At 35.0% G+C, this 14,690-nt stretch overlaps 1 protein-coding gene across 1 annotated transcript in view; it reads left to right on the top strand.

Annotated features, from left to right (window-relative positions):
• The window catches only part of DYNC2H1 (dynein cytoplasmic 2 heavy chain 1), a 166,825-nt gene that overhangs the window by 21,528 nt on the left and 130,607 nt on the right, over positions 1 to 14,690 (top strand). The window contains exons 21-39 of the mRNA XM_065630345.1: positions 173 to 322; positions 1,064 to 1,269; positions 2,160 to 2,315; positions 2,404 to 2,518; positions 2,916 to 3,086; positions 3,273 to 3,655; positions 4,391 to 4,523; positions 4,609 to 4,726; positions 4,894 to 5,006; positions 5,096 to 5,215; positions 7,424 to 7,574; positions 9,097 to 9,299; positions 9,816 to 9,998; positions 10,210 to 10,392; positions 10,551 to 10,774; positions 11,590 to 11,705; positions 13,026 to 13,225; positions 13,878 to 14,142; positions 14,456 to 14,663. Coding sequence (XP_065486417.1) covers positions 173 to 322; positions 1,064 to 1,269; positions 2,160 to 2,315; positions 2,404 to 2,518; positions 2,916 to 3,086; positions 3,273 to 3,655; positions 4,391 to 4,523; positions 4,609 to 4,726; positions 4,894 to 5,006; positions 5,096 to 5,215; positions 7,424 to 7,574; positions 9,097 to 9,299; positions 9,816 to 9,998; positions 10,210 to 10,392; positions 10,551 to 10,774; positions 11,590 to 11,705; positions 13,026 to 13,225; positions 13,878 to 14,142; positions 14,456 to 14,663 — 3,398 coding nt within the window. The remainder of the gene's footprint in view (positions 1 to 172; positions 323 to 1,063; positions 1,270 to 2,159; positions 2,316 to 2,403; positions 2,519 to 2,915; positions 3,087 to 3,272; positions 3,656 to 4,390; positions 4,524 to 4,608; positions 4,727 to 4,893; positions 5,007 to 5,095; positions 5,216 to 7,423; positions 7,575 to 9,096; positions 9,300 to 9,815; positions 9,999 to 10,209; positions 10,393 to 10,550; positions 10,775 to 11,589; positions 11,706 to 13,025; positions 13,226 to 13,877; positions 14,143 to 14,455; positions 14,664 to 14,690) is intronic.

Here is a 14,690-nt window from a genome sequence, read left to right as displayed (position 1 = left end):
CCAATGTTTTAATGTTATTCTATAAAGAGTATTAAAAACCCAGCTGTGTATATAGACATATAATCTGTGCATGTGCAATCTGTGATTCTTATATATTTGCTTATAATTTTGATAAACAGGATTTGGTGAATTTTTATGTACACACAGATTTTTTTTCTCTCTTTGAATTTAGATTTTCCTCCTTTTTCAAGAGGCTGAAGATAAAAACAAACTTTTGCGAACTGTGGCTGGTGCAGGTTTGGACACTATCAGTAACCTAAGAGCTACATGGGATAAATTTGAACTAATGATGGAAAGCCACCAGCTTATGATTGCAGAACAGGTAACAATGAAAGATTAATATTTTACCTAAAAATCTTAAAATTATTTTGAATAAGCCTGGAGAAAGATATTTTTTTCCTAGATTAAATCCATAAATGTTCTCACTTTAATGTTAACACCAACATTACAGAATTGAGGGAGAACCTTTAAAGAAGGAATATTTAAACTGCTTAAACAATAACTAGGTGAAACTTCTGTTGAACTGATGCTGAAATGAACGTCACAATGTTATAATTCTGTTGCAAAGAACTTTCTGGAGACAGATGGCTTAATGAATGTAATGGTTAACTGAGGAAACTGGGCTAACAGTTAAAAGATAGCTTTTTTGTTATTTTAGCATGTGTTTAATACCAATGCTTGTTTGTTTTTTTTTTTTATTTTTATTTTTTAAACTGCACGGTTCTGTAGTTTCAGTCCATAGGCAAATTTCTGAACTCATTTGAAGTACTACTGAAGATATCAATGTGTCATGCAAATATAGCAATTTTACTGTGTGCTATACGATGCAGGCTAAATAAGTAGCATAGGCCAAAGAAAAAGGTGTGAAATACCAGCATAAAAAATTAGTGCTCTCTTTTTCAGAAAAAAGAAGAGTAAAGATGAACTATTTCTTAGTGTATTATAAGAAGTTATTTTAATTTTGATCAAGTAGTAGTTATCAAGTTTTGATCAAGTTTTGAAGTTGATCATGGTTGTAATTATGAACCATTGAAGGAATTTAATTTTAACTCTTGCTTTACAGATTGAAATGATGAAAGGAAATGTGATTTTACATATTAATATATATCTTCAAGACCTGGAAAAGTTTAAAGCTCGTTGGGATCAGCTAAAGCCAAGTGATGATGTCATTGAAACAGGTGATCAGGATGTGCTTGAGAAAAGTGCCCAGATCATTAAGGAAAAAAAGAAAGAATTTGATGACCTTGAAATGGTGAAAGAAAAACTCATGTATGTTTATTTCCTTGTATACATTACTCATTAATGTATGGATCTTTTGCAGCAATAGTATCTCAGAAAATGTTAACTAAATTTTATCAAAACAAATAATATAAGGAATTTAATTTTATTTATATTACATGTTTTTCATTAGTTTTTCAGGGTCCTTTTTGTACATTTTACATAGCGTGAATTCGTTGAGCTGCACTTTTTTGAATTTTTTTTGATTGAAAAATTCAAGAAGTCTCTTAAGCTTTCAAGTAAGGGAGTCGATACACTGATGGCTTGATTCTGGCTTCTGAAGTTCTAAGAGAAGGTTTGGGGTATTCGTCCAAGAGGGAGGGGGAGTTATTGTTTCAGTTCTCTTATAACTTTAGTGGGCATGAGCTGACCTCTCCCATTTCTTGAGTCGGTGTCCGATCTGATAGACTTTTGTGCAAAAGGAAAGGATTTTTCCACTGGGTACTTACTGTCATTAAGCTCATTATTGCAAATCATGAGTGGACAAAGTCTTCTGTTTAAATTCTTAGCTTGGCACTTAAATCTGATAGTAAATAAAATTAGCATATTCTTTCTACCTAAGAGGAAGAAACAATCAATTTTTTTTCAAGCTTTGTTTTCAGGGGCAGAAAGTAATTAATTTTTCTCATAAATATGAAAGAAATGGAAAATAATTGTGAATAGGGGAGAAGGTCACTGTGTAGGAGAGTTATCCCAGGTATTCCTTTATTATTTCTATTTGAGAAGGAAATATAAGGAAATTACAGTTGGCAGCAATGTTCTTCAATGAAGCCAATGGCTTTTCTTAAAAAAGTGTAATTATTTCCTTGTGATACCACCTCTTAAATGATAAATGTAGAATGGAATAATGTAATGTATGATAAAATGATGTTTTTATTCAGTGAAGAATGCCATCATTTTAAATTGGAAGAGCCTGACTTCTCATTATCAAAAGTAGTATGTCAAGATATTAAGAGTTGTGCAGAAGTCTGGGAGTTGTATGAAGAGTTTTATCAAGGATTTCAGGAAAAAGCCAAAGAAGATTGGATTACTTTTAGGTATGATTTCGTTACTTTATTTTCATGGACACACACGTGTTTATAGTACTGTGTTGTTATTACCTTTTTATATTTGATTTTCATGCAGGAGTAAAACATACTTATTTGAAGAATTTTTGTTTAACTGGCATGAAAAAATGAGGAAAATGGAAGAACATTCTGTAATGACAGTAAAATTGCAAAAAGAAGTGGACAAATATAAAGTAAGATGCTAATTACGGAAAGGGATATAAAACAAAAGATGTTTTGGTATTACTGGGTAATATACTTCATTCCACAGCTCATTTTTCAGTTCTTATTATAAAACCAGTTACAATTTAACAAAATATTTTGTGGTACTGTTTTTGAACATTTTGCTTATTTTGAGAACTTTTAGTTCCTTGCTGTTAACAGGAGGGTCATTACAGTTTACATAGACACACATTTAGCAATCAGTTTTCCTCAGAGTTATACATCTAAACATTAAATTCAGGAATCGAAAAAAATGGGCTTCAGTTTAAGAGTGTAATTTTTTGTTGTTGTTTGAATAGCATGTCACTCTGTAATCAGAGAAAGTTTTCATAAAGACTAGATGGATTCACATAGACATTTTTCCTGTAGATGATAATTCCACTCCTGAAATATATAAGAGGAGAACATCTTTCTCCAGACCATTGGCTGGATCTCTTTCGTCTTCTGGGTCTTCCCCGAGGCACTACACTTGAGGGTTTGTTATTTGGAGATCTGCTAAAAGTGACAGATGCCATTATAGAAAAAGCAACAGAACTTAAGGTATGAATAATTTCAAATAAAGATACTATATTTTATCTTATGGTTTATTTTATGTACTATATCTTGTTCTGTATGCATATTTATATTTCTGCTACTATAGAAATATAATTTACATTATATTTTTGAGTGAAAAATTTATTGCAAGCTTTGTAGTTTGAATTGAAATGTATTTATGCTTTTAAATAGGATTTGAATTGTCGGGCCCAAGGCGAAGTCACAATCAGAGAAGCATTGCGTGAGCTTGAACTCTGGGGAGTTGGAGCTGTCTTTGCATTAACAGATTATGAAGATAGCCAAGGCAAGACTATCAGGCTTATTAAAGACTGGAAAGACATAGTCAACCAAGTTGGAGATCATCGCTGTCTTCTACAGTCTCTCAAGGACTCTCCATATTACAAAGGTTTTGAAGATAAAGTGTCTATCTGGGAAAAAAAGCTGGCTGAGTTGGATGAGTATCTGCAAAATTTAAACCAAATTCAAAGGAAATGGGTATATTTGGAACCAATATTTGGTCGTGGAGCTCTGCCCAAAGAACAGGCTCGTTTTAACAGAGTTGATGAAGACTTCAGGTTAGTGTTGTGGAATGTGACTTTTCTATCGTATCTTTGACATATGTAGGCTAGAATATTCTTCATGGTGAAGATATATGGAACAATTGGAATATATATAGAGATGAAGGGCAGCAACAGGAATTCAGTAGATATAGATGTGTGGCAGTGATGTAGGTCCGAATAAAGGTGGTAATGTGGTTTTCATGTAACGGGATGCATGTGAAGAAGAGCATCACATGAAATGCTGAAGGTCACGAAACAGGCCAGCAAACATGAAATCAAACTTGTCAACAAAAGCAAAAGTGATATAATTGTTTTTTCAAGAATCATTTATTGTTGAAGACATGGACTTTGTTCACTAAGAAAGTTCACAGATCGACTTCTGGGAGAAACAGATGGTTTATTTGTTCCAAACAAGTCAAGGAGATAAAAGGGGAGGAGATTTGAGAAAGAGATGTATTATTATCTGTCTTTATTTGAGTTAAAATGACTTTTTAGGAGGAAATAAAAGTCAAGAATTGAATTTTCTTGGTTTTGGGTAGAGAAATTTTAGAAAGAAAGAGTTGTTATTCAGTTATGTTGGAGAGACATTGATGTAATTTCGGAAACATTTAATCATTACTACTGAAAACCGAAAGTTACATAAGTGACTTACCCATGCTTTAATTTTTATTTACATAACTACATGTATATAATATTCAGTTTAAAACTGTAATGGTTGTTTTATGAATTATTCAATTTTTTTCTGTCAAGATCCATTATGTCAGATATCAAGAGTGACAATAGAGTAACATCACTGAATGCCCGGACAGGAATAAGAAATATCTTAATTACCATACTTGACCAACTTCAGAGATGTCAGAAATCTTTGAATGAATTTTTGGAGGTACAGTTGACATTAATATAGTTTTCTATAAAGACAGACAATGAGTTTGAATTTGAATTAACAAAACTGATTTGTTTTTATATAGGAAAAGCGCTCAGCATTTCCAAGATTCTATTTCATTGGAGATGATGACTTATTAGAAATTTTAGGACAGTCCACAAATCCTCTGGTTATCCAGTCTCATCTTAAGAAACTTTTTGCTGGTAATGTATTAATCTTCATTTGTGAAATGTATTCATTTAGAAATTAAGTTCTTCATTGCTAAATAATCTGTTGCAGACTTTTTTCCTGTCTTTCTGCCATTAGACACTAAGGAATTAATGTTTGACTTTAACAATACATAACTTCATTGCTATTTTCTGATCCATAGGCATTAATAGTGTGAGCTTTGATGAAGAATTTAGATACATAGTTGCCATGAAGTCTGTAGAAGGAGAAACTGTGCCACTTAGAAATAAAGTTCTTCTGTCAAATGATGTGGAGGTAAGAAAATCACATCCAAGTATAGTTCAAGCATCTTTGAGAAATTATTTTGTAATGTAACTTTTGAGGTTTTTTTGTCTCTTTGTCAGGTGTGGCTAAACAGTTTGGCTTTGGAGATGAAGGAGACCCTGAAAAAAATGTTAATTGACTGTGTCGATGGTGGAAAAAAATCACAAGGTTCAATTGATCCATCACTCTTTCCTTCCCAGGTAGTAGTTGATCCAGTAATGCCACTGTGTAGTCTTAGATTTACCCAATATGTTATTTTTTGAAGTCTCATAAAGAAGTGTACATATGAATTTGGAAAAAAATAATTTCAAACAAATACATTTTATTCATTTATAGTATAGAGAAATTCTTAAAAATATGGGCTCTTATAATTCTTTTGTAAACATTTGAAATACCCAAGTCTTTTACATGGCACTTACTATAACATCCATCTGTTTATTAAATTTGATGTATATCTTGATCTTAGTTGGTAGTGAATTTTACATGCAGGGCAGCTAAGCCTTAGTAATATAAAAAGCCCTTTTTGAATCTGATTAAAATATAGTTTCTCCACACAGACCGCATAAGGAGAAATAGTCATGAACATGAAATTCTTCCATGCAATTTTGACCAGTAGCACAGAGAATCACACAGAATCACAAAATGGTTGTGGTGGGAAGGGACCTCTAGAGATCATCTGGTCCAACCCCCTGCTCCAGCGGGGCCACCTATAGCCAGTTCACCCTGGACCATGTCCAGATGGCTTTTGAACGTCTCCAGGAATGGAGACTCCACCACCTCCCTGGGCAACCTATTCCGGTGCTCAGTCACTCTCAGAGTAAAAAAGTGTTTCTTAATGTTCAGACAGAGCCTCCTGTGCCCGTTGCCTCTTGTTCAGTCACTAGGCACCTCTGGAAAGAGCCTGGCTCTGTTGTTTACATGTTCCCTTCAGGTATTTATAGAAATATATAAGATCCCTCCCTGAGCCTTCTCTTCTCCAGGCTGAAGAGCTCTCTCAGCCTTTCCTTATAGGAGAGATGCTTCAGTCCCTTAATCATCTTTGTGTGTAACCATCTTTCACTGGACTGTGTCCGATAAAGTGTCTTTATTGGCTCCTCTGTCACTTGGAAGAGTAAGTTGTCAGCAATGAACTCCAGGAACCTCCTGGATTGCTTATGTCCTGCTGTGTTGCCCCTCCAGCAAGCATTGGGCTGGTGAATGTCCACTGTGATGACCAGGGCCTGTGAATATGAAGCTGCTCCTACCCGTCTGTAGAGGACCTCACCCACTCGTTCTTCCTAGTCGGGTGGCCTGTAGGAGATACCTGCTATAATGTGGCTTTGACCTGTCCTCTCTTTAATTCTAACCCATAAGGTCTCAGCTGGCTCCTCTTCCATCCCCAGGCAGAGCTCTATGCACTCCAGCTGCTCTCTTTACGTAAATAGTAACTTCCTCTCTTCATCTTCCCCTCCTGTCCTTCCTAATGAAACCGTATCTCTTCATTGCGACACTCCAGCCAAGGGAACCATCCCACCACATCTCCATGATCCCAACAAGGTCACAGCCCTGCAACTGCACACAGATCTCGAAGTCATTATGTTTTTTCCCCACACTGTCTGCATTACTGTGCAGGCACTTTAGAGAGGCACCACAGCATGTCCAGTTTCTGAGAGGATTTGAGGGATTTCTCTATAATGGTGCCTTGTGGGCAGTTCCTTGCTGACATGCCAGTGCTGGAGGTGGCCCTGCTTAAGCCTCATTCATCATTTTCATTGATTTTTGTGATCTCTTCTGTCACATCACCCCATGCCCTTTGCTCAGTGATCCTGTCTGTCATTCCCTTACAGCCCTGCTTGTTATTCTCTCCTTCCCCCAGGATGTAGTTAGTGTTACAAATCTTCTCATTGGCATAATTGGTGAAATTTTTTGATAACGGATCTTTCCAGTTCCAAGTTTGACTGAACCTTCATATCTCAGACAAGGCTTTTCCAGTGAACTTAAAGGAACTAGGACATAAGTGGAGTGTTAGAAACTGGAAGGCAAAATACTGGGTTAGCAGATCAGTGACACAAAAAGTCAGAGGTACAGCTGAGCCTGTTGAGTATGTGTTCAGCATGCCTACAGTGTGGTAGTTTCCATCTGACACATCGTTTACTGGGAAAAGATACTTTAAAAATTTTGCTGCCTCATGCTGTACAGCTAAGGGACTTGAAGTGTTAGATTATGTTGCAAGTTTTCGCTAAATTTTTCAGATTTAAATACGGCTGTATTTTTTCTTAAGAGCACAGCAAATGTGTGGCTTTGTTTAAAAATGATAGAGTAAAATACTTTAACTATCAGAAATAATAAGCAATTATAAATGAATTGAAAAGCTTTTTATTTATGTCTTCTGTATTTATAAAATGTAATTTGAGCTTTCTTTTCCAAAGATTCTTTCCCTAGCAGAACAAATTTGGTTCACTGAAGATGTTGAAAATGCTATCAAAGACCATAATCTGCAACAATTAGAATTAGAACTCATGGCTAAACTGGAACACTATACTAGCATTGATACTAGTATAGAAGATACTGGGAATACAGGTATAAAATGATAATTAATATGTAATTCTTTGTGATGACCCCGTAGTTGTATAGTATTTAACATTCTGTTTATTTAGAAGTTGTATAAAATTGTATTGATTTGAGTTCATAAAGTTGAGTTACATAAATTTAGTCACCTGTTACTACCAAGATTAGTGTATTTAATGTTTCAGAGTGGACAATGGATTTTTATTTAGATGAAAAATGATCTTGCAGCATTTATATATTTACAAATCTCTTTAATTTTTAATTAACTTTTTATAATTTTTGTTTTATATATTTACTGATAATTTGTCTTTACTTCCTGAACTCCGCTCTAGTGTTATGATTCACTGTAACCGTCCAAAGAGCAGTTGAGGTACACTATGTCATGCCAATATATTCTGTATAACTCTATAGGTGATTCTCTTTTTCTATTTTAGATGTATACATCTGCATTTGAACTAATAATTCTTGATTACCTCTGTAGCAAAACAAATAAACTAGCTATTCTCAAGACACCGTGTTCTGAATCTCATATAGTCCAAATGGATTAGAATAATTATGCCTTTGAGTGTTTGTTCCTCTCTTTTGACGAGAAGGGAGGCTTTGAATGACTATCTCAGATGTAAAATTCTATAGTGTAAGTTAGGTGAGATGGCTCCTTACCCTACATATCTAAAAAGAATCAATTGGATATGTTGACAATCTTCCACCACATTTGTGCAGCTGCTTACTGTATTAACTCCTAGTTTAGAATTTAACATCTGATATGTTAAACAGGAATAGGATTCATATCACCTACCTTCAGCAGTCTGTAAATGTGGTTCTTTATCTAAGCTCCCTTTCTGTGCTCTTTCTATAAGCCATTGGAGAAATGTCATCAGTTATAAAGAGTATTGATTGCATCTATTGTATAATACATTTACAATAACCTTTTACTTTGGATAATAGGTGTGATTTTTAAGTGAGTTGCCTGATCATCTCCAATTACTTTCATTTACTCCCCATCATGGAATGGTGTAGGAGCACACAAACTGGATTTCTTTCAAAAGAAACCAAATTTACAAATACGTTCTTAGAGTGCATACACTTAATGCACCAAATCTGCTAGTGAACATTAATTCCACATCACACTAATTAGTCTAAGTCAAATATCCAGAGTGTGTGTAGTATGGTTTTCAGATCCTCAGCTGATCAATTAACAGATTGTGCCACACCGATGACTAAAGCGGATATAGCTGTAAACGCTCCTGGAATAAATTGCTTTCCAGAAAAGCCTCTGTCTCTTATCTATTGAGTGTAGAGGCAGACAAAGTCACTTCTAAATGGCTGAAGTTACATGATGATTCACATTCTCTGTCAGGATCTGATTTTATGCTGCTCGCTTTAGGTAATATATAATATTTCTATATACAGTTGAAGCAAGATCTAAATAAAATCTGCAGATAATAGAAAGCAGGAAAATGAACTTGAGAATGGGTAAGATGTCTCTTCCTTACTACGCTGCTGTGATGGTGGGGTTTTTTGTGGTTATTTGCAGAATCAGGAATCCTTGAGCTCAAGCTTAAAGCTCTGATTCTCGATATCATTCATAACATTGATGTGGTGAAGCAGCTGAATCAAGCTCAGGTGCATAGTGTCGAAGACTGGGCTTGGAAGAAGCAGCTGAGATTTTATATGAAAGACCAAAAATGTTATGTTCAGATGGTAGATGCTGAACTCCAATATACTTACGAATATCAGGTGTGGTATTTTTAATTTTTACTTCGTGACTTTTATATATGTGTTAAACACTTTCTCATTTCACACATGCTGCTGGTTGCCTCCCCACTGTTACCATTTGTTTCAACTTCGTTGTGTCCTTAACATACTGTTTCATAAAAAAATACTAAAAGATAGAGTAATTATTTTCATTCTTGATATCAATGGAGTAAATGTAAGTTGTATGGAAAGGAGCTACAGTATCATATAAATATTTTCTAATATGCTTGCTTTCTAATTGCTTTCTAATATGTCTGTGTGCAGTTTCACCTGTTTTGACCCCTTTTCTGTAATTCTAAAAAAAATTGCACAATACTTTGACATTTGATATAGAATTAGGAAAACTTCATAACTGTAAGCAAATTCATATACTTAATGAGACAGTAATCTTGATCCTCGTGTTATGTTTTCAAATTAATGACTTATGATTGAAATGAATGAAATTACATCGTCAATAATTTCTCTTTCCCGATCAATATAATTTTTTTTTCTCTGCAGGGTAATTCCCCTAAACTTGTTTATACACCTTTGACAGATAAGTGTTACCTAACTCTTACTCAGGCCATGAAGATGGGCCTTGGAGGAAATCCCTATGGTCCAGCTGGAACTGGAAAGACAGAATCAGTAAAGGCCTTGGGTGGACTTCTTGGAAGACAAGTTTTAGTCTTTAATTGTGACGAGGTGAATATGGTTCTGTACAATTTAGGAAATGGATATCTATGCCCATACTTTGTAAAGCAATATTATATTCTAGCAATACTTCTAATAATTTATCATTTTCCATTAGAAATTTGTGGATATTTCTAATGACATATTTTTTAATAGCTGGGAAGACAGCCTTTCAATAATTTGTTGTTACTTGAATTTTAATAGTATTATTTTTAATTTTAAGGGCATCGATGTGAAGTCAATGGGGCGCATATTTGTGGGCTTAGTGAAGTGTGGTGCCTGGGGCTGCTTTGATGAATTCAATAGACTTGAGGAAGCTGTATTGTCTGCAGTATCCATGCAGATTCAGACAATTCAACATGCATTGAAGAAACATAGTCCTGTATGTGAGATGCTTGGCAAAAAGGTACAGCAAAACTTACTTGTTTTCTTCTTATAAAAATAGTCTATAAACAACCGAGTTAAACTTAAAAATTCACTACTGTAACTAAACGTAGTCCACCCAACATTTCTCAATGCTATTTGAAATGACAATATGCTATTACAATCCACTTCTAATGCTAGGTTGAAATGGATCATAATTCTGGAATTTTTATCACTCTGAATCCTGCTGGAAAAGGTTATGGAGGAAGACAAAAGCTGCCTGATAACCTCAAACAACTTTTTAGGCCAGTTGCTATGACTCATCCAGACAACGAACTCATTGCAGAAGTGATTTTATATTCAGAAGGCTTTAAGGATGCTAAAATACTTGGTAGAAAATTAGTGGCTATTTTTAATCTAGCAAGGTAAGTTTTATTGTGCTTCCCTCCCCTGCTTCCCCCCCACACTTAGTCATATTACCTTTGTAATTCTCTTCCCTCTTGCTTTTATTTTAGCATTGATCCTTCTTGTTATCTCACTGCCATCTTGTTTCTTCTCCACCTAGTCTATGTCTAAGTGTGACTTGGGATAAAACCTACACGTACTCTCTGTTAATATTCTGTAATATTTTATGTCTTGGATATTGCAGAAAGCTATATGTCAGAAACAGAACTAGACATAAAACCACAGATTTGGAGTCATGTAAAGTTTTACGCTCCATACAGCTCTTAAATCTGAATGGTAAACCATGCATCTCTGTAGTTATTAATTTAACTTCTAAGATAAAAATATGGCAATATATTGGGAGATTCAGGTGTGAAAATATCTGGAATGCAGTTATAATCTCAAAGTGGCAAAATACTGCTCCCCTGTTATGTTCACTAAATATGAATGTGAGCATATGAATGCTCACAGGCATTGAGTTGGATTTAGAATCTTGAAGTTGTTGAAATGCAAGTGACTGTTTGGTTATAAGTATGCATATTAGAGAGGACGAAGTTCAGAGGTTTTAATTAATGTTGTTGGGGACAATAATAAACACATTAGCTGTCGAATATACTCTCTCTGAAAATTTCAGTATGTCATTGCTTGAATCTCTGAAGTGCATTACAGATGGCACTACAAGTACTTGCCAGTTTCTGTTTTCCCCAAAAACATTATGAGCATATTCATTTGTGAAACAAAAGTTTCAGGTGCTGTCACCTAAATCTTATTACAATATTGCCGTTTTTAAATTTAGGGAGCTTCTGACACCACAGCAGCACTATGATTGGGGTTTACGAGCATTGAAGACTGTTTTGAGAGGCTGTGGCAGTCTTCTTCATCAGCTGAAGAAAAGTGAAGCAAAGCAAGAAAGTAAGATTGACCATGCCAAACTTTGGGTTATTTAGGATATTGTACAGATATCATTCACTACAGCTTTCTTGTTCACTGGAGTTTTGAGAAGCCATGGCTTGGATCTGGAGGCAATTTAGAAAAGAAAAAATATCTGTGAAAGTCTGCCTTTATTAGGAGATCACAGAAGACTATTGTCATATTCTAGATTGAGCTTTTATATGATAAGAATATAGATATAGGACTCTATTCTGGGATGATTTTGAGTGATTCTCAAAGACTCTTGTTTTCACTTGGCTTAGGAAAGTTGATCCTCTGATGCTGTCGTTATTCATCAGTCATCAGACCGTTTTTATTCTACTTGTGGATCGCTAAAATTGTTGCATGGCATTAGATTCAGACTGGTAAAGAGACACAAGCCTAAGGACAGGTAGAAACAATAGTGATGTGTTGGTCTAGACTGTGTCACTTAAAAATTTTTTTTTTAAATGATTAGGTTTTTTTGTGTTTGAGGGATTGTTCAGGATGAAAAACCTTGAACTTTTTCCAAATTCTAGAAGGGTATACTAAACCTTAAATTCTGGAACATTTGGGAAAAAGCCTCAGGAAAAAGGGAATGACACTTTTTGTCCCTTGTATTGAATTTGGGCTACAGTGCATTCTGGTTTGGGGCAATCATGCATTCAGAAGGAGGGCAGAAACACAGGATGATTTTCACCTGTAGTTCCAGGTCCTGCTCTCTGCAAATGTATGAGAAAGTAATTTGATTTAAAAAGGAAAAAAACAGAGATCAGAGCCCTGTGCCTTTCCCATCATAATTATCTTTATTTTTCTGGCAGAGGAGAGCTTTCTTGTGGCTGTTTTCTTTCTGGTCCCAAAACACTTATATTTCCATGGTACTTCAGATGCAAGAGGAGTTGTGCAGAGTGTTCACTTCTGGAATATTCATAGTTAATTAGGGTGCACTTGAGAGATGTGACCAAACTGTCTCTGGCAGAGTAAGGTCTAGAATCCAGGTCCTTAATTTCTTTCATGAGTGCTTTAACAAGTAAACTGTCAGATACTACTAACCTTAGTCACACTTTAATCCTTAGGCTATTGCATACTATTTGGGCAGTATTGTATCCATCTTACATTTGTATAGAACGTGTTTGTGAGCATAAATGATACTTACAGTAAGGCACTCATCTAACTTCCAAGTAGAGTAGTACATGAACTGGAATGTAGTCTGTGTTACGATTCCACCTTCAACATCTTAGCAGCATGGGCTCAAGTGCCCATTTCTTTTTCCAAAGAAACAAACAGCTTAAACTGATCTGGCTGCTTTACTTTTATTTCCAGTTAATGAAAGTCACATGGTGGTTCAAGCTCTGCGGCTTAACACCATGTCAAAGCTCACATTTGCAGACTGCGCACGATTTGATGCACTGGTTAAAGATGTATTTCCTGGCATTGACCTCAAAGATGTAGAGTATGCTGAGTTAACTACAGCTTTACAACAAGTCTTTGAAGAAGCAAACTTGGAAATTATAAGCACCCAGGTAAACATCAACTACAGCAACAAAACAATATGAGTTATTCTACATTAGAACCGATTAATATTAGATTCATTTAACGCATTTCTGTTTACTTTTGAAAGAAATATTTTATAAAATTGAGAATGACTAATAGTTAGATTCCAGTACATGTATATAAAAATAGAACTATGTTTGAAGCATGGTAGATCAGTTGTAATTGAAAGAAAAATAGTGCAAGGAAAATTAAGATGTGAACACATGACATACAGTTTTGTTCAAGCCACATACAAACTCCAGTGAATGTTTTGGATGATGAAAAAATTAAATATGTGAATATTTGGTTTTATCAAGCAGTTCTATGTCTCCTTTATATTTATTAGGGCTGGATGAAGTTTTGTGACTAAAGGTTTGTTAACTTCTCAGTAAAAATATGCCCAAAGAGGGCTGGTATTTTTATATTAGTAATTTATTGAAATGCTTCTAACATGCAAAATAACTTTCTTGATAATCTTTAATATCATAATTTTAGTGTCTTCTGCAAATGCGTGTTCTTTCAACAAATAAAGTTATAGAAACAAAGTGACTGCATCCGAAGTAAACTGGAAAAACATTTAAAAAGAATGTGGTTGATTTAGCTTTACAACTTCACATAGCCATGTTATCTTTTATTATCTAGATCAAGAAGGCTTTGGAATTATACGAACAACTACGTCAAAGAATGGGTGTAGTTATTGTAGGTCCAAGTGGTGCAGGTAAATCAACACTTTGGCGGATGTTAAAGACAGCTCTTGGTAAAACTGGCAAAGTAGTGAAGCAATACACTATGAATCCCAAAGCCATGCCCCGACATCAGTTGCTAGGCCATATTGACATGGACACCAGAGAATGGTCTGACGGTGTGCTTACAAACAGCGCTCGACAGGTGGTACGAGAACCCCGAGGTAAGTTTGTGAGGGAGCTAAACATCATTATGCTTAAATTACTGAAATAGTTTAACTTCAGTTACATTTGTATATTGTGTTATTATTTGTGCATAAGGTAAGGAAAACTTTTGGTGACAGTCATAGTCAAGAACACTGATATGTACTTTCCAAATTTTGTGATAAGAAAGCAGAAATAGACATGAGAAGATAAAAAATGTAAGGAATATCTTTAAAAAGTTTATATTTAAGTTAGAGTGTTAAAATAGGAAGGGGTGATATTCTTCAGATGTTTTTATTTGGTTTGGTATTTTATTTTTTTGTCTGGAAATAGATATTACTTCATGGATAATTTGTGATGGTGATATTGATCCTGAATGGATTGAATCTTTGAATTCCGTTTTGGATGACAACAGATTGTTGACTATGCCCAGTGGAGAAAGAATTCAGTTTGGCTCAAATGTCAACTTTATATTTGAAACTCATGACCTTAGCTGTGCCTCTCCTGCTACAATATCTCGGATGGGGATGATCTTTCTGAGGTAAGTCACAGAAGTATTACATACTGT

The sequence above is a fragment of the Caloenas nicobarica genome, chromosome 1, assembly GCF_036013445.1.
Source record: "Caloenas nicobarica isolate bCalNic1 chromosome 1, bCalNic1.hap1, whole genome shotgun sequence".
NCBI classification, from domain to species: Eukaryota; Metazoa; Chordata; class Aves; order Columbiformes; family Columbidae; genus Caloenas; species Caloenas nicobarica.
Note: the sequence above shows the minus strand (reverse complement) of the source record. Positions and strands in the feature narration are given on the sequence as shown.